Below are 21,142 nucleotides of genomic sequence, written 5' to 3'. Positions count from 1 at the left end.
GAATCCAGGAGGGAGGGAGTTTTTGTACTTCTCCCATGCACATTGGGTGTACTCCCGCATAGATTTTCCTTATGGTGGAAAATTCAACTCTCCTGGGGATAGTTGGAGTGGAATATGGGGCAATTGTGGTCTTAGACCACATGCCATATTTGATGGCTGTTGGGTTGAGAGGACATCAGTCTCGGGGACTCTTGTGGAGGATGGACTCAGCACTACTGGCAGATGAAAGATTTTGCGGAAAGATGACTTAGGTCATCGAGGAGTACATAGCGTTCAATCAGAATGGCGAGGTCTCACCCTCCATGTTCTGGGAGGCATTGAAGGCAGTGTATGGGAGGAAGTGATCACATTTATAGTACATAGCGACAAGGTGGAGAGGTCAGAGAAGCAGCATTGGTGCCGTTTTGGAAATAGTTTGGCGGTAGTCTGTAGCCCCTACCAGGAATCTCTTGGTGAAGGAGAAGAAGATGGAAGGGGAATTCGATTTGATAACAATGAGGAAGGCAATGGGCCAATTTCATAGAGCAAGGGATGCTTTGTATGAATATGGGGAGAATGCTAGCTGCCTGTTAGCCAACTGAGGCTACAAGTTACTGCAAGGGAAATAGTACAAGTGAGGGAAGTGGGGAGGAGAACTGGTGACGATGCCACAGCATATTAATAAAGTGTTTGAGTCATTTTATAAGAGGTTTTACCTCTTACACCTGTAAGATATACCTTTATATACCTGTAGGAGGGGGCAGGGAGATAAAATGGGGTGATTTTGTGAGGGACTGGTGTTCCGGAGGTTAATCGGGAGAGGTGACACGGACTGGAGGCTCCTCTGGGATTAGGTACAGGGAGAATTACCAATCACGCTGGCTCAGGCATCTATTTCGTTAATCCCCAATAAGGAAAAGGACCCAGTGGTGTGTGGGTCATATAGGCTCATCTCCTTGTTAAATACAGATATGAAAGTTCTGGCGAAGGAGGTAGCACAACGGCTTGAGGGGTGGGTTCAGATGGCTGTCAGAAGATCAGACAGGTTTCATGAATGGGAGGCAGCTGTCTCCTAATATGAATGAAAAATGAAAATCACAAGTAGGCTTCGAATGAAGTTACTGTGAAAAGCTCCTAGTCGCCACATTCCGGCGCCTGTTTGGGGAGGCTGGTACGGGAATTGAACCGTGATGCTGGTCTGCCTTGGTCTGCTTTCAAAGCCAGCGATTTAGCCCTGTGCTAAACAGCCCCTAATGAAAATTGCATATTGTCACAAGTAGGCTTCGAATGAAGTTACTGTGAAAAGCCCTTAGTCGCCACATTCCAGCGCCTGTTCGGGAGGCTGGTACGGGAATTGAACCCATGCTACTGGCATGCCTTGGTCTGCTTTGAAAGCCAGCTATTTAGCCCAGTGTGCTAAACCATCTATTAAATGTTGTTCTGCCACTGTCTTTGGGCAGGGTGCCAGAGGTTGTGGTGGCTATGGATGCGGAGAAAGCTTTCAATAGGGTGGAGTGGAAGCATTTTCTGGAGGTGTTGGGTAGGTTTGAATTTGGGCCAACATTTATCTCATGGGTGAGATTGTTGTAATCGGCTCCCACAGCTAGTGTTCGGATGAATTTGGTTAGCTCGGGGTATTTCCAACTATATAGGGGCACGAGGCAGGGCTGCCCTTTGTCCCCACTTCTGTTCACATTAGCGATAGAGCCTCTGGCTATTGCACTCTGGGGAGTGGTCAGTTATTGTGAGAGGCAGTAGGGAGCACTGAGTTTCACTGTGTGCGAATGACTTGTTATTGTAAATATCTAATCTGTTGTGGTGTTTGGATAAGATTGAGTACATTGAAGAAATTTGGCGCCTTCTCAAGCTACAAATCGAAGATGACCAAAAGTGAAGTGTTTCCAGTAAATGCCCTAATTAGGACATTCAGGTTGGCCAGAAGTAGACTCAGGTATTTGGGTATTCAGGTGGCTCAAGACTGGGTCACGATGTATGAATGGAATCTGATGGAGGGAGTGATAGAAGGTTTAAAAAGGTGGAATGTCCTTCCGCTTTCTGCTTTCAGTAGCTGGGCAGGTACAGACGGTTAAGATGAACGTCCTGCCAAGGGTTTTGTTTGTGTTTCAGCCCCTGTCGATATTCTTGCTGAAGGAGTTCTTCTGTAAGATGGATAGAATAATTTTGGTTTTCTTCTGGTCTGTTAAGATGCCATAAGTTCGGCAGGTATTTTTACAAAGGAAGTGGCGGGGGGCTGCGCTCCCTAATCTTTTGCATTACTGTTGGGCAGCGAAGGCAGAGCAGGTTCGACAGGGATTGGGAGGGGAAGAAGCGGAGTTGATTCAGGTGGAGGAGGCATCATGTAAGGGGGTTAGCTTGAGTGCTTTAGCTGCTGCCCACTCCCATTTGACCTAGGGAAGTTTACAGGAAGTCTGGTGGTGACGTCTTCCTTAAAGAACAGTTGAGGTGGCATTTTGGTTTGGGTGATGTGTTGTTGCTGACCCCTATTTGTGGTAAATCACCGATTCACCCCAGCAGGGTTGGATGCACATTTAAGCAGTGGCATATGGGGGAATGGGATGGGTAAAACACTTGTTCTTAGAAGGTAGGTTGCAAGCATTGAGGAGCTGTGGGAAACTGCAGTTCGGATTAGCTGGTACAGCACGGTGGTGCAGTAGTTAGCACTACTGCCTCACCGCACTGAGGACCCAGGTGTTATGTTCTGTGTTGTGGTCATGGTAAAGATGCACACTGAACATCTAGTTCTTTGACTAATAAGATAGTTTATTAACAAAATGAACACGTGGAAAGATAACTAACAAACTATAATACAAACCATAACAAATAAGTGAATTCTGCTGGAGCTACTTCTAATAAGACTCTCCTCCAGTGTGACTTGCTACCAATTGCCCGATCTCTGGAGTCAGATATTGAACCTCTATCCCCACGTGCTGGTCGGAGGTCATTATCTTACTATATACATTACTGTGCATATCCCCACACCATGTTCGATCCCGGCCCCGGATCACTGTCTGTGTGAAGTTTGCACATTCCCCACGTTGATCTCACCCCCACAACCCAAAAAGATGTTCAGAATAGGTGAATTGGCCATGCTAAATTGCCCCTTATTTGGAAAATAAAAGAATTGGGTATTCTAAATTTATAACAAAAAAAGAGGATCTGCGAGAGAAGCGAAGATGTCAGATCTTTTCTAAACAAAGCATTTGGCTTGGAACGCATTTAAATCAATTATATGACTACTACCCCTGCTGCCTAACAGCATTATGCCTCGCCGCATAAAAAGGCTGCTGTTTCTAAGTGGATTGATGCTCCTTATTCGTACTCCGAAGTCACAGGCCAGGTTTCTCTGTTACAAGAATGCTGTTCAATGTTCCATTTGCCAGACAGCTTGTTCCAGGGGGGCTGTTTGAAGCCAAACTACAAAACTCTGTTAAGCATGCTTTAAAATATATATATATATATAAATATATATATAAAACCTGTCATATTTTAACATTGGCTACACCATTACAACAGATTTATACAAGGATTGTTTTAATTTTGTTTTATAAATTTAGAGTGCCCAATTTGTTTTTCCAATGTGGGGGTGAAACCCACGCAGCCTTGGGGAGAATGTGAGGATTGTTTTAATAAGGGAGTCAACAAAGCTATGTACTTGTTCCATCAATAAAAGGTAGTAGATTTGATTGAATTGCATTCCTAGTCTAATGATAGCCAGCCAAAGCAAATAAAATTTCCAGTCCAGCTCCAGCTCGTTTAAAAGGAAATGTTTTTCATTGATACTAGTTAGCAGTCCCTTACTCAGGAGTGGCTGATATTGGAAGTAGAAAATAAATGGCACGCTGGTGTTCTTCTGAGATTCAGGGTGGAGGGAGATTATGTGGCATCTAACACTGCTGCATTTGACCATGGAGTACTTGATACTGGATGTAAGAAATAGAAAGTATTCCATTCCTTATCTTAAATGAGCACCGTGATTGTACAAAGAAGAATTGAATGATTAAGCCAAGACACTCCAAACTTTGCTCCATGAAGGTAATATTTGCAATTCCCCACCCGGGTGCATTTGTTAGACATGACAGAACTCTGATGTTGACAAGATCACTTCATTAGTTGCATCCAAAGTTAACTGTTCTAGAATTAAATTGTCAGCAAAACATGTGCCTCAGTCAAACAGATGTCTGTGTTATAAAAATTGCTGTCAAAAAACACAACAATAGCTATCAAATGTGATTAAGTATCTTTATTCAAAATCCTGAATGGAATAACCACCCAAAATTGGATTTCTCCATGTGCGACAGATTTACTGTACGATGAGACCCTCATTGTATTATCCAAACTGATCCTCTTTTTCTGTGTTCTCTTTTCTTTCTCTTTTATGTTGTATTATGCTGCGGCCCATGTCATATGAGCAGACATTGACGAATGTGAACGGGTGCCTAAACCTTGTGCATACCAGTGCATCAACACCCCTGGCAGCTTCAAGTGTCTCTGTCCACCTGGACAACATTTGTTAGGAGATGGGAAATCTTGTGCTGGATTAGAGAGGTTGCCAAATTCTGAAAGAAATTATAACATTGCCCAGTTCCCCAGTGTGAGTTACTTCAACCAACAACAGCCGCAGCAGCAACAGTGGTATTTTAGTCAGTCCTCTCAGTATAGATCGCACGTGGGCTACGGAAACATTTACCGTGCAGCTTTCTCCAGGACTGGCAGGAGCATTAGAAAAACATGCCCTCAAGGCTATGAGGCAAAGAATGGCAATTGCATAGGTAAACATCAGCATTTATAAATGGACTCTTCTTTTTATGTAAAATACCTGAAGTAAAATTGATTAAAATGTCGTCTTGGCTGTGACGCTGAAGTATCATTGCACAAGAATTTGTGTTCACGAATGTGGCTCACTTCACACTTTCAACAGTTACTGGCAACATTCCCTGGAGATTTTGTAATTATTTGCTCACGTCTTTGGGGTTTTTCAAGCCACTGTTTCTCTTCATAGAACATAGAACATTACAGCGCAGTACGGGCCCTTCGGCCCTCGATGTTGCGCCAACCTGTGAAACCATCTGAAGCCTATCTGACCTACACTATTCCATTTTCATCCATATGTCTATCCAGTGACCACTTAAATGCCCTTAAAGTTGGCGAGTCTACTTTAGTTTTAATGTCGATTTCAGTTCAATTTCACCTCGACCACTAAAACTGATCAACTAACTGAACACCTATCCCACTTCTAATCGGATTAAATGGCTGCCCAGCCAACATAGAAACACTTAATCATATATACGTAAGCCTGCCCTTCTCTACCACCTTTTGGTAAATCACAAAGGCTCAAACTTCTGGTTTAACAAATGATGTAGCTGGTTACTTCTAGGTTCAACATTGTTTAACAAGAGACAATTTAATAGGTATCTACAAACCAGAGGTACCAAATCAATTATTTTCTTTTTAATATACTGTATTAACACTTTTCCTGCAAAAATAAATAACATCTAAACTCTCACAAAGCCAGCGCTTGGGAAAGGTAACAATGGACTGCTTGTAGCTATGGACCCAGCTTAGCTCCTTCAGGCAGGGAAGGCAAAGGAAACTCGGGGAAGGGGAAATTATCAAAATGCAATGAAGAACATTTTCTGATTTCAGACAGGAACTTAAGTGTTTATCAAGCATATATAATCCTCTTATTGAGCTTGCTTCATTTTCTTAAGCAATTTTAAACTTGTCTTTGAACATATATTGTAACGAAGTTCATCAGATTGTTTTTCGAGCCTACTGTGTGTGTGTAGCCCTTTAATACAGCCCATCAACTCTAACATCTTTTAATCTCATCTGAAATGTTGATTTTCTGCAATAATACTCATTTAACATAACCTTCATTTATCAAAGAACAGATGTCAGGTGAATCACTGCAAGTTATTGCTCGTAAATAAAATATTTTGGGTTTTTTTCTGATTGGCAGATATTAATGAATGTGAAAACAAGGAACCTTGTCAACATGACTGCAAAAACACAGCCGGGAGCTACCAATGCCTCTGCCCCAGTGGATACCGACTCATGCCTAATGGGAAAGCATGTCATGGTAGGATAGAGGTTTCTTTTTTGAATTCTGAAAAATATTTCCAGAATTTTCAGTTCCCTGGGTTAATCACTGATTAATGCATGTGCACTAAAATAATGCAGCAGTTAACCTATTTATTTTAAAATATCACAAAAGGAATTTTACAGGGGTACATTAACCAGCTCTGCTAGAACATCCCATTCAGATTCAATTATTCTGAAGGGCACAGACCGTGTTCAAAACCGTGTGTCCGTTACAGCTACATCTTAATAATGTTGAAGAAAGACAAAACCAAAAATATAAATAAAGATTAGTCAGTACGGATTCCAAAAGGGAAGGTCATGCTTGACCTTATTGAATTATTTGAAAAAGTAACAGAAAGGGTAGATCACGGTAATGTAGTAGATGTAATATATTTGAATTTCCAAAGAAGCTCATGACTATGGTCTGGAAACGCGGGGCTGAATTTAAGGCGGGAAGACACAATAATTCAGGCAGCTGGCCAGCACCCCCCCCCCCCCCCCCTCCCCAAACTGGCCAATTTCCTGGAAGTGGGAGGTTAGCAAGAACTACCCATGGCACTAGCCAATTCGGGTAATTCAATGGCCAATTAAAAGAGGAATTCTCCTGTGGGTTGGCTGGTCCCCACAACATCAGGAACTGGGCCTGCTGGCTGGAACAGCTTCCTGGCAGTAGACCAGGGGACAACACTCCAAAGCTGCCCTTGAGGCCCTCCCAGGCCACCGTTGCAGTTAGAGGCCAACCTACAAAAGATTTTCTCCTCAAACATGTTGACTAGTTTTTAATTTAAAAGTTGCTGAGGTGGCTCCTCGGGATGGAGATGGCTTTGGTCTCATGTGGCGACTAGGGGCTTTTCACAATAACTTAATTGAAGCCTACTTGTGACAATAAGTGATTTTCATTTCATTTTTCATTTTCGTCTGAATAGGCAGGCCTTCTGAACTGAAGGGCCTCCCATTGGTCCTCCAGCTTTGAAAGCCTGTCCACTGTCCTTTATTGAATTGTAAGTGTGTCCTCTAGCCATTGGCCGATTCAGGGAACATTACTACTGCGGGACTGTCCCCCACACAACGTGGATTAGGTCATCCATTTGACCCTAATGGCGGGTTTCTGACCCAGACCTCAAAATTCTGCCGGTAGAGTCAGGAGGCAAACAATAGAATGGACAGCAATAAACTAGCTACAAATCGAAAAGTGAGTAAAAGTTAAAGCTAGTTACTCACATTGGCAATGCTGATAAGTGGTGTTATACTGGGATCAATGCTAGGACTAATGCCTTTCACTATTTATGTGAACTCGAGGGTTCAAATTTGCAAAGTGGGAGGAGTGATTAATACAGAAGAGCACTACAACAAAATACAGGAAGATAAGTAAACCTCAGAATAAGCACGTAATTAGTTTCAACTTAGATAAATGTAAAGCAGTAAATTTTGGTGGGAAGAATAAGGAGGCCACATACTCCTTCAGAGGGTGAAATTAGTCTATGCCAGCAGTGCAGAATGTGCTCACAGCAAATCAGCAGCTAATTCTTTCAATGCACCTGATATCTTTTCCACTGAAGCTCATAGGGTGAGAGTCCAAACTCTCTTTTGGAGACTCATTTCCGAGTCTCTCTGTTGCATTTAAATGGTTTGAAATTTTAAAAATTGACAATATTTTCCAAGTCAAGAGACAATAAAAACTGGCACAGCATATAACAGTCTGCCTATTTTCTAGCAACTTGCTCGCAGCAAGTAATTTCACCTTGCATATCTGAGTGAGCTGGAGGAAAGCGCGATCTGGGAATACCGTTATCATCAATACGATCATCAAAAGTAGCAACACAGATTTCTAAAGGCTATTTCTAGAATTCAAAAGTTATGTTAAACTTTTATAGAACCTTGATTAGGCCACATGGAATCCAGTAAACTGTTCTGATTTACAGTTTAGAAAAAATGGATTTAGAAGGTATTGCAGGAGGTGCAAAAAAGATGTTCTCAAACCATATCAGAACTGAGTTTTACCCATAATGTCACAATGAACTGGCTGGAACACTTTCTCTGGAAAAGGGAAGACTGGGGAGTGACCTGATTGAAATCTTAAGAATATGAAAGGGTAGACATGGAGAAGACTTCTCCACTTGCAAATGAGATCATAACCAGAAGCTAGAGTCATAAGATAATCAGTAATAAATCTGGCAGGGAATTAGCAGAACCTTGACTCTTAGAGATTAAAAAGAATGTGAAACGTGCTACAACAAGAAGTATCTGAGGCATAGATTCATTTGGGAGAAAACTAGAGAATCAATTGAGGGAGAAAGGAATAGAATGATCTATTGATAGGATCAGGAGAAGTGTGAGAAGAGGCTCATAAGCATCGGTATGGACCTGTTGAGATGAACAGCCTTTTCCTGTGTTGTAAATGAACACTAACAGGAATATAAATCAGCATTGCTATGATTATAATTTATAGATAGGCATCTATCTAATATACATACATTTTTCAGAATTGCCAAACAGCCATCAACTTAGAGCTTGAAATTTACAAGCAGTTACAATTGTTCTCTGTTTGACTTCAGTGTTCTGGAAGTAGCCACAGTTAGATAGATTCAACTACATAGTACATTTTAGGTCACAGGGTCTCATTTCCTGACTTTAAAAAAATACATTTTTGTTTTGATCCTTTGCTGTGCTGATTTGTATATGAGTACAAGCCAGAAGAAATAGTCACCCATCTGTCTCACAGTCATGTGGACAGGCTTCATGTGTAAACCTGAACATCAACAAGGGACAGAGGGCAGCTTCCCCAGACGATGTCGCTGGCTACCATCTCCTTGATTTTAAAACGGGATAAGAACCCGGAGCCATGTGGGTTTTATTGGCCGATCTCCCTTCTTAACTGGCAGGGGCCTCACGGTAGCTTGGTGGTTAGCATCAATGCTTCACAGCTCCAGGGTCCCAGGTTCGATTCCCGGCTGGGTCAGTGTCTGTGTGGAGTCTGCACGTCCTCCCCGTGTGTGCGTGGGTTTCCTCCGGGTGCTCCGGTTTCCTCCCACAGTCCAAAGATGTGCGGGGTTAGGTGGATTGGCCATGCTAAATTGCCCGTAGTGTAAGGTTAATGGGGGGATTGTTGGGTTACGGGTATGTGGGTTTAAGTAGGGTGATCATTGCTCGGCACAACATCGAGGGCCGAAGGGCCTGTTCTGTGCTGTACTGTTCTATGTTCTATGTTCTTAACGTGGATGCCAAACTGCTGGAAAAGCTTTTGGCGACTAGGATTGAGGATTGTGTGCCGAGTGCTATTAGAGAGGACCAAACAGGGTTCGTTAAAGGTAGGCAACTGGGGGCGTATATAAGAAGATTGCTCAATGTGATCATGATGCCCCGGAGGGAAAGGAGGTGGAGATAGTGGTAGCTATGGACGCAAAGAAAGCATTTGACCGGGTAGAGTGGGACTACTTATGGGAGGTGCTGGGACGGTTTGGATTTGGGGTGGGTTTCATCGACTGGGTCAGGCTGTTATATCAGGCCCCGGAGGCGAGTGTGAGGACAAACAGGACAACTTCCGACTATTTCAGACTGCACCGTTGGACGAGACAGGGGTGCCCCCTCTCCCCACTGCTGTTTGCGCTAGCTATAGAGCGGCTGGCAATTGCTCTGAGTGCTTCAGGGAGTTGGAAGGGGCTGGTTCCGGTGGGGGTTTGGGGGGGGGGGGGGGGGGGGGGTGGAGCATAGAGTTTCATTGCAAGCAGATGACCTGCTTTTGTACGTTTCGGACCCAATGGCAGGGATGGATGGAATCATGGCGACCTTGGGGGAATTCAACCGGTTTTCGGGGTACAAATTGAATATGATAAAAAGTAAAATGTTTGTAGTTCAGGAGAGGGGCCAAGGGGACCGGCTGAGGGAGCTGCCGTTCCGGCTAGTTGGGAACAGTTTCAGATACCTGGGAATTCAAGTGGCGCGGGAATAGGGTCAACACAAGCTGAAACTGTCCCGGCCAGTAGATCAAATGCGAGGGGAGTTCCGGAGGTGGGATGCGCTCCCGCTGTGGTTAGCTGGGAGAGTTCAGACAGTTAAAATGACGGTCCTCCCGAGGTCCTTATTCGTGTTTCAGTGTCTCCCCATTTTCATTCCACGTTCCTTTTTTTAAGAGGGTAAGCAAGATCATTTTGGGCTTTGTATGGGCGGGCAAGTCCCCGCGAGTAAAGAGGGTGATGCTCGAGCGGAACCGGGGGGGGGAAGGGAGATTTGCACTGCCGAATTTCAACAACTATTATTGGGCGGCTAACATAGCCATGATAAAGAAGTGGGTGGTGGTGGGGGGGGGGGGGGGGGGGGGGGGGGTGTGAAGTCGACTTGGGAGCGAGTGGGGGCAGCCTCATGTAGGGGTACCAGTCTGGGGGCGTTGGTGACTGCGCCTCTGCCGTTTCCATCAGCGTGCTTCTCCACCTGTCCTGTAGTGGTGGCGGCCCTTCAGATCTGGGGACAGTGGAGGAGGCATGTGGGAGCAACAGGAGGATCGGTCTGGTCCCCAATATGTGACAACCATCGGTTTGCTCAGAGGAGGTTGGACGGGGGGTCTCGGGTATGGCGGAGGGTGGGGATTGAGCAGATGTGAGATCTGTTCTTGGAAGGCAGCTTCCCTGGCTTGAGGGTGCTGGAAGACAAGTTTGGGTTGACGAGGGGGAATGAATTCCGGTATATTCAGGTGCGGGACTTTTTGCGCAGGCAGGTGCCATCTTTTCCACTCTTGCCACGAAGGGGGATCCAAGATAGGGTAGTGTCTGGAGGATGGGTGGGGGCGGGAAGTATCTTGGATATTTACAAGGAGCTCATGGGGGAGGAGGAGTTCCAGACTGAGGAGCTGAGGCATAAATGGGAGGAGGAGTTGGGAGGGGAGATTGGGGAAGGCCTGTGGGTAGACGCGCTGAGCAGGGTTAATGGGACTGCAACATGTGCCAGGTTCAGCCTGATTCAGTTTAAGGCCGTCCACTGAGCCCACATGACAGTGTCCCGGATGAGCAGATTCTTCGGTGTAGAGGACAGGTGTGTAAAGTGTCTGAGAGGACCAGCAGACCATGTCCACATGTTTAGGGCGTGTCCAAAACTTAGGAGATACTGGCAGGGGTTCGAGGACTTCATGTCTAGAGTATTGAACATAAGGGTGGCAATGGGTCCGGAGGTAGCGGTTTTTGGGGTTTCAGAGGCTCCGGAAGTCCAGGGGGAGAAAGAGGTCGACATTTTGGCCTTTGCTTCCCTGGTAGCCCGGAGACGGATCCTTCTAGCTTGGAGGGAGTCAAAGCCCGCGACGTCGGAAGCCTGGCTGTCAGACATGGCGGGTTTCCTGGGCTTGGAGAAAATCAAGTTCGCCTTGAGAGGGTCGTTGTTAGGGTTCGTCCGGAGGTGGCAGCCATTCATTGACTTCTTTGCGGAGAATTAATCATCAGCAGGGGGGGCCGAGGGGGAGGGTTAGGGGAATGTAGTTTAGGGGGTCAATTAGGCAGATCTGGGTAGGAAGGGTTAGGGCAATTGTACTGTGTACTTTGTTTATTGTACAGTCCTTTTGTTTTCACGTTCTGTAATTCTACTGTTTACAATGCCAAAAAATACCTCATTAAAATTGTTTATTAAAAAAAACCTGGGCATCAAGCACTGCCAGTTCAACTATGCAGGAGACATCGCCATTCAGCTCATTCCTGTTCTCAACTATTGGCTATCCGCATGTCCTTTACTGCTGGGATCACGAAATAACTATGGGGAGCTTAGTTTTTGTCAGATTTTGCCTAGCAGCTGAGGCGAATGGAAGCGTTCCAAATAAAACTGAAAATGTTGGAAATACTCAGCAGTTCAGGTCGCAGTACAGTCTAATGAGAGGTCATTGACTCCTTGGGCGGGATTTGACATGCACCTGCTCAGTCTATCACCACCGTACCCACCCCTGAGTTCACACGTAGGTGAAATCAACAGTCCTCCCGCCATGTTTTTAAAAAATTAAGGGTCAATTGAACTTGTTAACAAGCCAATTGTCATGTGATAATACCTTTAAGAAATGGGTGTTTAAGAAATGTACCTTTAAGAAATGTACCTTTAAGAAATGGGTGTTTATCAGTGAGGTCAGAGTGTGGGTGGAGCTGGGCTGTCTGTCAGCTTTTACTTTCGTTTTAGGCTGTTTGCTGCAGGGTGTGTTTTAGTTTAGTTTTCAGTGTTGGAGCTGAAGCCTGTACTGTTGATCTCTCTGCCATGAAAAGACTATCTCTTGATCATTTGGTGAATTCAGAATTATGAATGTTCTCGATAGTGAATGTCAACCTATTGTGCTTCTGTTAAAAGGTGTTTCTTTGGTCTTCTGGATGTTGTTTGGGAAGTTATGAAGAATTACTTAATGTTGTATTCTTTGGGGGTTGTATTTGAATTGATGGTTGCTAAGATGTTCACTATGTTTTAAAAAGGTTAACTTGAGTTCACAGAATAAACATTGTTTTGTTTTTAAAAATACTTTTCCATTTCTGCTGTACCACACCTGTAGAGTGGGCCGTGTGCTCCCCATACCACAATCTATTAAAAGTTGTGGGTCAGGTGAACTCCATGATACACTTTGGGGTTCTCTAAACCCTGGCACATAACACAACTGACCCTGATAATTGCCCACATCATATGCTAGGGAGGGGGCAGGCCATTTGTTTAAAAAATGTTTCTGAAATGGTGGAAAGGAAGGAAGGAGGTGACTATCTCAGGGACTACCCTTTGCGCATTGGGGGCACACTCCCTTTCCTCCTTACCTGCCTGCTCTCCAAAAAACACCCGTTCCCCACTTCCCCTACACCCCTTCCAAAGCTGGCCCAGAACCTCAGACTCACTCAAGGATCTGTTGGGCCTTCTTCTTGGGTCTAGTTGCAGTTCTGGCACCACCACTACTGTGCTCTTGACATGCCGGGGGCTTGACCGGCAACTCACAAAGCTGGGACCTCCAAGCTAGTGAAGGGTTAAAGGTCCCACTGTTACCCAATTTAGCCCACCCACAGTGCTTTATGGTTGAGGGCAGGCTGACATACAGTGAGCTGGCTTCAAGAAGACCTTCCTGCTCGGGCACTTGCACCCATTATCTGTTTCCCTCTCCACAGATCTGGCCTGACCCTATGAACATTTCCAGCGTTTTCTCTTTATTCAGGTTTCTAACATTGGCAGTATCTTTGTGTTAATTGCAAAAAAACAATTTGTTCATTTATTTTCTTTGAAGTCTTGAAAAAAGGCACTCAAATTTTAAATGTCAAAAGAAGTGCAAATATATGGCCACAATTGTAATAATATTTATTTTGTCCCTAAATTATCCAGATGTTGATGAGTGTTTGGAGCAAAACATCCACTGTGGAGCAAACCACATGTGCTTTAACATGAGAGGGAGCTACCAGTGCATAGACACTCCTTGTCCACCCAAATACCAGCGAGATCCAGGCACTGGGTAAGTTTACCAACACCACCAGCTCTGTTCTAATACTGATGTTATTTTTCAGCTTCCCTGGTTAATGCACATTTAACTGTAAATTAAAAAGTGTTTCCGGATCTAAGCAGAGAGTGCCAATTCACAAAATTATTTCCCATTGCATTTAATAATAATAAGAATCATTATTCGTGTCACAAGTAGGCTTACATTAACACTGCAAATTATGTTACTGTGAAAAGCCCCTCGTCGCCACACCCCGGTGCCTGTTCGGGTGCACAGATGGAGAATTCAGAATGTCCAATTCACCTAACAAGCACGTCTTTTGGGACTTGTGTGAGGAAACTGGAATGCCCGGAGGAAACTCACGCAGACTCCGCACAGACCATGACCCAAGCCGAGAATTGAACACGGGTCCCTGGCGCTGTGAAGCAACAGAGCAATATAAACAATGTACATGAAAATATAAACATAGTGCAAATACCACCTCCCTCCCCAACAGGTCCCACCATTAATTAACCCCCTAATCTACGCTAACCTAACCCTCCCTCCCCCCACCTTCCGCCCCCTCTGCTGACGATTAATTCTCCGCGAAGAAGTCGATGAATGGCGAACCACAACAGTGACCCCCTCGAAGCGAACTTAATTTTCTCCAGACAGAGAAAGCTAGCCATGTCCGATAGCCAGGTCTCCGACTTCGGGGGCTTTGAGTCCCTCCATGCTAATAATATCTGTCTCCGGGCTACCAGGGAAGCAAAGGCCAGAACGTCTGCCTCTTTCTCCTCCTAGATTCCCGGATCCTGCGACACCCTGAAAATCGCCACCACTGGACTCAATGCCACCCTCATTTTTATTACCTTGGACATGACGTCAGCAAACCCCTGCCAAAATCCCCTCAGCTTTGGACATGCCCAGAACATGTGGGCATGGTTCGCTGGTCCTCCCGCACATTTTGCGCACCTGTCTTCCACCCCAAAGAAACTGCTCATCCGAGCCACTGTCATGTGGGCCCGGTGAACAACCTTGAATTGAATCAGGCTGAGTCTGGCACAAGTTGCAGTCGCGTTGACTCTACTCAATGCGTCCGCCCAAAGGCCCTCCTCTAGCTCACCCCCCAGCTCCTCCCACTTTCGCTTCAGCTTCTCAGTCTGTGTCTCCTCTGACCCCATAAGTTCCTTATAAATGTCAGAAATGCTCTCCTCTCCTATCCATCCTCTGGAAACTACCCTGTCCTGAATCCCCCTTTAGCGGCATGAGTGGGAATGTTGGTACCTGTCTACGCAGAAAGTCCCGCACCTGCAGATATCGAAATTCGTTTCCCCCCGCCAATGCAAACTTCTCCTCCAGTGCCCTGATACTCGGAAAGCTCCCCTCTATAAACAAGTCCCCCCATCCTCTCAATCCCCGCTCTCCACCATATTCGGAACTCCCCATCCATCCTCCCCGGGACAAACCAGTGATTATCACAGATTGGGGACCAGACGGATGCTCCCACATGTCTCCTCCATTGCCCCCAGACTCTCCGGGCCGGCACCACCACGGGGCTGGTGGAGTACTGTGACGGCGGGATTGGCAGAGGCGCAGTTACCAGCGTTCCAAACTTGTGCCCTTGCAAGAAGCCGCCTCTATATGCATCCATACCGACGTTACCCCCCACCCCCACCAACCACTTCCTAATTATGGCTATGTTAGCTGCCCAGTAATAATTGCTAAAGTTCGCCAGCGCCAACCCCTTCTCTCCCCGACTCCGCTCCAGCATTACCTTCCTTACTTGCGTGGACCTAACTACCCGCCCCCCCATACGAAGCCCGCAATAACTTTATTGATCCGCTTTAAAAAGGACCGCGGGATGAAGATGGGGAGACATTGAAATACAAACAGGAGTCTCGGGAGGACCGTCATTTTCACCGTTTAGACTCTCCCAGCTAGAGGCAACGGGGGCGCATCCCATTGGGGCTGGTTTAGCTCACTCGGCTAAATCACTGGCTTTTAAAGCAGACCAAGCAGGCCAGCAGCATGGTTCGATTCCCATACCAGCCTCCCCGGACAGGCGCCGGAATGTGGCGACTAGGGGCTTTTCACAGTAACTTCATTGAAGCCTACTCGTGACAATAAGCGATTTTCATTTCATTTCATTTCATCTCCGGAAATCATCTTTCATCTGATCCACCAACCGCGCCAAGTTCAATTTATGTAGCCTGTCCCAATCCCTTGCCACGTGGATACTCGGGTACCTGAAACTGTCCCCAACCAATCTAAACGGCAGTTCCCCCAGACACCTCTCCTGACCCCTCCCCTGGACCACAAACATCTCGCTCTTCCTCATATTAAGCTTGTATCCTGAAAACTGGCCGAATTCCCCCAAAATTCCCATGATTTCTTCCATCCCCTCAATTGGATCTGAAACATACAGAAGCAGCTTGTCTGCATACAGTGAGACTCTGTGCTCCACCCCCTCCTTCAGACCAGCCCCTTGAGGCCCTCAGAGCAATTGCCAGCGGCTCTATAGCCAGTGCAAACAGCAGTGGGGAGAGGGGGCATCCCTGTCTCATCCCCCGGTGCAGTCTAAAATAGTCCGAGTTGTCCTGTTTGTCTGTTCACTTGCCACAGGAGCCTGGTACAGCAACCTGATCCAGTCAATAAAGTCCCTCCCAAATCCGAACCGCCCCAGAACCTCCCATAAATAATCCCGCTCAACCTAGTCAAAAGCCTTTTCCGTATCCATTGCAACCACTACCTCCACCTTCCTACTTTCCGGGGGCATCATGATCACGTTTAACAGCCTTCTTACATTGGCCACCAGCTGCCTGCCCTTATCGAATCCCGTCTGATCCTCCACAATGACGTTCAGTATACAATCCTCAATCCTGGAGGACAAAATTTTGGCCAAATGTTTGGCGTCTATGTTCAACATGGAAATCTGCCTGTAAGACCCACATAGCTCTGGGTTATTGTCCATTTTGGGATAAGCAAAATCGTGGCCTGTGATATCATCTGGGTCATCTTTCCCTTACCTCATTAAACATCTCCGTCAGCACCGGTCCCAATATCCCAGGGGCAATCGTGATTGAGTACTTCACACAATCCAAGTGTATTCCTGTTGGTGGGCGGGCCATGTATCAGAGATATCATAGATATCATAGAATTTACAGTGCAGAAGGAGGCCATTTGGTCCATCGAGTTTGCGCCGGCCCTTGGAAAGAGCACCCTACCCAAGCCCACACCTCCACCCTATCCCCATAACCCAGTAACCCCACTTAAGCTTTTTTGGACACTAAGGGCAATTTTTAGCATGGCCAATCATCTAACCCACACATCTTTGGACTGTGGGAGGAAACCGGAGCACCCGGAGGAACCACACACACACTGGGAGAACATGCAGACTCCGCACAGTGACCCTAAGCCGGGAATTGAACCTGGGACCCTGAAGCTGTGAAGCTACTGTGCTAGCCACTATGCTATCATGCTGCCCTATTCCCTATTAGCAATAACCTTCATCTGCATTGCTCTGCTGTGCTTCGGCAATGCCCACCTGTGACTGGGACAAGCTCCACAGCACATCGGCCATTCCCATCTGAGAGCGGGACATGTCCCCCGGAACCTCATCTAGGTCAGCCTGGTACTGGTCACATCCCCCAATGAGTCGGACATTCTGCCGAGTCCCTCGGCCATGCCCGTCATCGACTGCGCGACAGCTTGGCCACCCTCACTAATGTTGCCGACGTCGTGCCCCAGGCTCTCCATTGCAGTCATCACCCTAGCAGTGTTGGCCTCTGTGCCATACATTTCCAGCGCCATCTCCTGCGCCCCTAGCCTCTGGGACTCCTCCAAGCAGCTATGGATCTGCTGGGGTGATGCTGATATGTCCCTCTGAATGTCCTGATCACACCATCTCCATCAGCTCCAGGTAACCCAGTACCAGAGGTTCAGCATCAGGGTGGGGCCCAGCTGGTTCCTGGGATCCAGCAGACTTCCGACTTCTGTCTCACCTGAGGGTTCTTACTCCCACCTGATGTGCATCAGCAGCTGTGTGGTGTTCACCAGATTGTGCCCCAGAAACCTGACCACTAACGTTTCCCACCGAGGTGCGTGTTTCTGCGCTGCTGGAGTTTGGGGCTGACAGCTGTGATGCATCGATCAGTCTTCCTTGGAGCTCTTCTCCAAAGTGTTCTCCTGGGAGGCTGGAGAGGGTGCCACCTGGGATGGGCCGGCGCCATCGGCTGGAGGATCTGTGGGAGAATGGACACATGTGGTCAGTGGGGGAGATGGGTCAGTCAGTAAGGCAGTAACAACTCACGTTTGACAGGTCCTCTGGGTGGGGCCCGTGAATGCTCACCTCTGCAGCATCTGCCAGCCTCTGCGTTGGTGACTGCTCTGCCCTCGGCCACCCCCATCACCTCCAGGACCCATTACTCTTAAGTCCGGAACGCCTCCGCTAGTCTGGGCCCTCTCCCGGCGATTGTGGGATAGCATCTCCTGCGGAGACAGAGAGAGGGCATCACTAGCCACAGGCGTGGTTCAGAGTGGTGGGGTTGGGGGTGGGTGGAGTGAAGGAAGAGTGGGGGGATGTTGAAGAGAGAGTGAAGCCATATGCATGGTTCACAGTGGTTGGGGGTAGTTGTGAAGGAAGGTTTGGGAGGTGTTGGAGGGAGGGTGAAGGGAGGGATGTGGGCATCATGGGGAGTTGCGAGGGGGGAATGCTCACTTGGAGGTGGAAAGGTCTCGGGAGGGGGCGTTGGTGTCTACTCACCCGTGCTGCCCAGTGTAGGTCGTTGACCTTTTTACGGCCTTGAGGCCAGTCCTCTTGGTCATGCTCCCCAAAGTTTACAGCCGCCATCTCATCTCAGGCACCATTGCTCACCCTCCGGGTCCCTCGGGGTACAGGACATCCCTCCTGGCCTCCACTGCGTCGAGGGGTCTGGCTGGGTCTGCATCCCCGAATCTTGGTGCCATTGCTGCGAGCTGGCTGAGGTTGGCTGTGCAAGAGCTTTTTATGTGCTGCTCGACCTTGTTAGCGGGGGCTAGCGAGCACAGTTCTGGAAAATCGGCTGGCGATCCTTTAATTGTGCAAGAAGGCAGTGGCGCCTTGTTAAGTGGACCAATTAACATTGAATAGCATTGCCGACCTCACTGAGCCGAATGCTGGGAAGCTCGCGGGAGTTCACACTCGATACCAAATTGAGAAATCTTTCCGGAGAATCACGCCCATTATTTTTCATCAGATATTTCTGACGACATTCAATGTTTGCTAGCCTGATTGAATTATATTTATAACTACAATATAGATCTAAAAATAGAGAACAAATCCAAAGGGCGGGATTCTCTGAGCCGAAACCGCGCTTGGGCGCCGGTGTGGAGAATGAGGCGCAGACCCACGTGCGCGGTCAACGTGACGCCGGTCGGGGGCCATTGAAAGAGGCCCTGGCGGCGATTCTCAGCTGGCAACTGGCCCAGTTCCCGCCGGCGTGGTGTTCCCTCATGGTTCCACCTGGCGGGCACTCGGATTGGTGGCTGCGGACAAAGTGGGGGGGCGGGGGAATCCGTCACCGGGGGGGGGGTCCTCCAGGACGGCATGCCCGGACCCGTGACCGGAATGCAGGGCCTCGTATCGGCAGCCGGAGCTGAGTGGAGTACTCCAGGGCCCTGCAAGCCCCCTCAAAACGGAGAATCACTCTGGACTTTCTCCAGGAACGGCCAGAGTGATTCGCGCCCATCTTCTCGCGGGCATGGGACATAGCCCCGTTTGGGTTCTTCTATTGGGTCCTCCATTAAGCAGAAAATTGTTGTCTTTCTCTTTGCTCAGTGAATTGAAAGAATAATGTATGGGGCTGTCTGTCAGCAGCAATTTACAATTTATAAAACAAGTAAGCATTCATTGATGAAGGGCTAGATTCTTCAGCTGCGCCCACCGCAAGAGATCACCACGTATGGGAATTTCCAGTCGCCGGGCGAGCGCGGCCAGAGAATCCTGCCTGAAGTGTTTAAAATGTTTTTATCTCATTTTGAATTACAATTTAAGTTTTTTCATCTGAGATACAATATTATTGCAGCTTACATGGTGTAAGCTTAAATCTTACAAAACTAATTGATCCAGGGGCGATGGTATTTTGCGGATCTATTGTAGGCCTGGTTTGAATACTCCTTCCAACACTCCCTTTCTCAAAAAGAAACAACTCGCATTCACTTCCGGCGATTATACCCCTTCCATAAGTTCGGAGACTGAGAATTCTAATTGACGCAATCTCACACTAAACCCAACATCTTTATTGAGAACTGAGAACAAAAGAGAGATCAACGTGCGTAATGGGTCGGGAATGCAGAAGTCGTGGAATAATTTCAGAGACTGTAGGGTCTTTCTGGTTCGATATGAAAAGATTTTCATCATGCTGTATCTACTTTATGAAGCCACGAATTGAAATTAATTTTTGCATTTTAGATTTTGCCTGAAGAACTGCCCACCCAATGATCTCGAATGTGCTCTCAGTCCGTACGCCTTGGAGTACAAGCTTGTTGCCCTTCCATTTGGTATTGCTGCAAACCAGGATCTTATCCGCCTCGTGGCTTACACACACGATGGAGTGATGCATCCCCGAACAATTTTCTACATGGTTGATGAGGACCCAACGATACCTTTTGCAATTAGAGATGAGAACTTGAAAGGAGTTGTGTTTACAATTAGACCACTAAGAGAGCCTCAGACATATAGGATGAAAGTGCGAGCATCATCGTACAGTGTGGATGGAAATATTGAATACCAGACTACTTTCATAGTTTATATAGCAGTGTCTGCATACCCATACTAAAAGCACTTCAAGTATATTTTTTTATCCACCCAAGTAAGTAGCAGTCAGGACCACCGGATGCAAATATTTGAAATCTGCCATTGTCTAATACAGTTTTGTGAAAATGGTGCTATGTTTTGGCAGTATGCATATCTGAAGCTTGTGGACAGCAGGCACTGTTCTGGCATGTTGTTTGAACAAGGCAGACAAATCATCATTCTCAGCAGTGCTTAACCAAAGACCAAATAGCCACCAGCCATTTCAAGTCAATACACTGTATAAGAAGATGACAAGTTCTGGGAGTCAGATATCAAGATGTATTCTATTTTTATGAAATGTATATATGTGCAATTCTCTGTATTTTCTATGCAGTTACTTATGGTTCATTTATTTTTTTCCCAAAAAGGCTGAAGTGTGACATCAGATAACAAAATAAAGATCACACCCTTCTAACCTCCTGATAAGTGAGCACTTCATTTTTTCCATCCTGGGATAACATTTATCAAAACGAATGCATCGACCTTAGGCTAGTAAAGTATTCATTGGATTATTGACCAGAATTTTACGACCATTCACGCTCTTTGGATCTTCCAGTCCGGGTGACAGCGCAACCCGCCATGTGTTTCTCGGCAGCGAGGGATGCATTTAATTGTGAACCCCGTTGACAATGGCAGGACCGCCGGCCAATGGGAGTCAGCTCCGTTGCCGATTGCACAGAAAATCCCACAACTATAATTTGAGCGTTAGGAACCTAATTTAGATTTTTTTTTTAATGCTCACTTCCTGCTCCACATTTTTCTTTATGATTAAATATTTATCATTAAGGTTAAAATTTTCCTTTCTCTATACTTGCATGCTTTTA

The 21,142-nt window shown here is 46.6% G+C and overlaps 1 protein-coding gene across 2 annotated transcripts in view; it reads left to right on the top strand.

Moving 5' to 3' along the window:
• Positions 1-20,738, top strand: part of hmcn1 (hemicentin 1) — a 677,622-nt gene extending 656,884 nt beyond the window's left edge. The window contains exons 104-107 of one of the 2 annotated variants that reach the window (XM_038794621.1): positions 4,413-4,769; positions 5,960-6,079; positions 13,393-13,519; positions 19,935-20,738. In XM_038794621.1, coding sequence (XP_038650549.1) covers positions 4,413-4,769; positions 5,960-6,079; positions 13,393-13,519; positions 19,935-20,301 — 971 coding nt within the window. In that variant the 3' untranslated portion in view covers positions 20,302-20,738. The remainder of the gene's footprint in view (positions 1-4,412; positions 4,770-5,959; positions 6,080-13,392; positions 13,520-19,934) is intronic. The other variant, XM_038794624.1, reaches the window with a different exon arrangement.
• Positions 20,739-21,142: the final 404 nt, after the last annotated feature.

Source organism: Scyliorhinus canicula, chromosome 4, assembly GCF_902713615.1.
Source record: "Scyliorhinus canicula chromosome 4, sScyCan1.1, whole genome shotgun sequence".
Taxonomy (NCBI): domain Eukaryota; kingdom Metazoa; phylum Chordata; class Chondrichthyes; order Carcharhiniformes; family Scyliorhinidae; genus Scyliorhinus; species Scyliorhinus canicula.
Note: the sequence above shows the minus strand (reverse complement) of the source record. Positions and strands in the feature narration are given on the sequence as shown.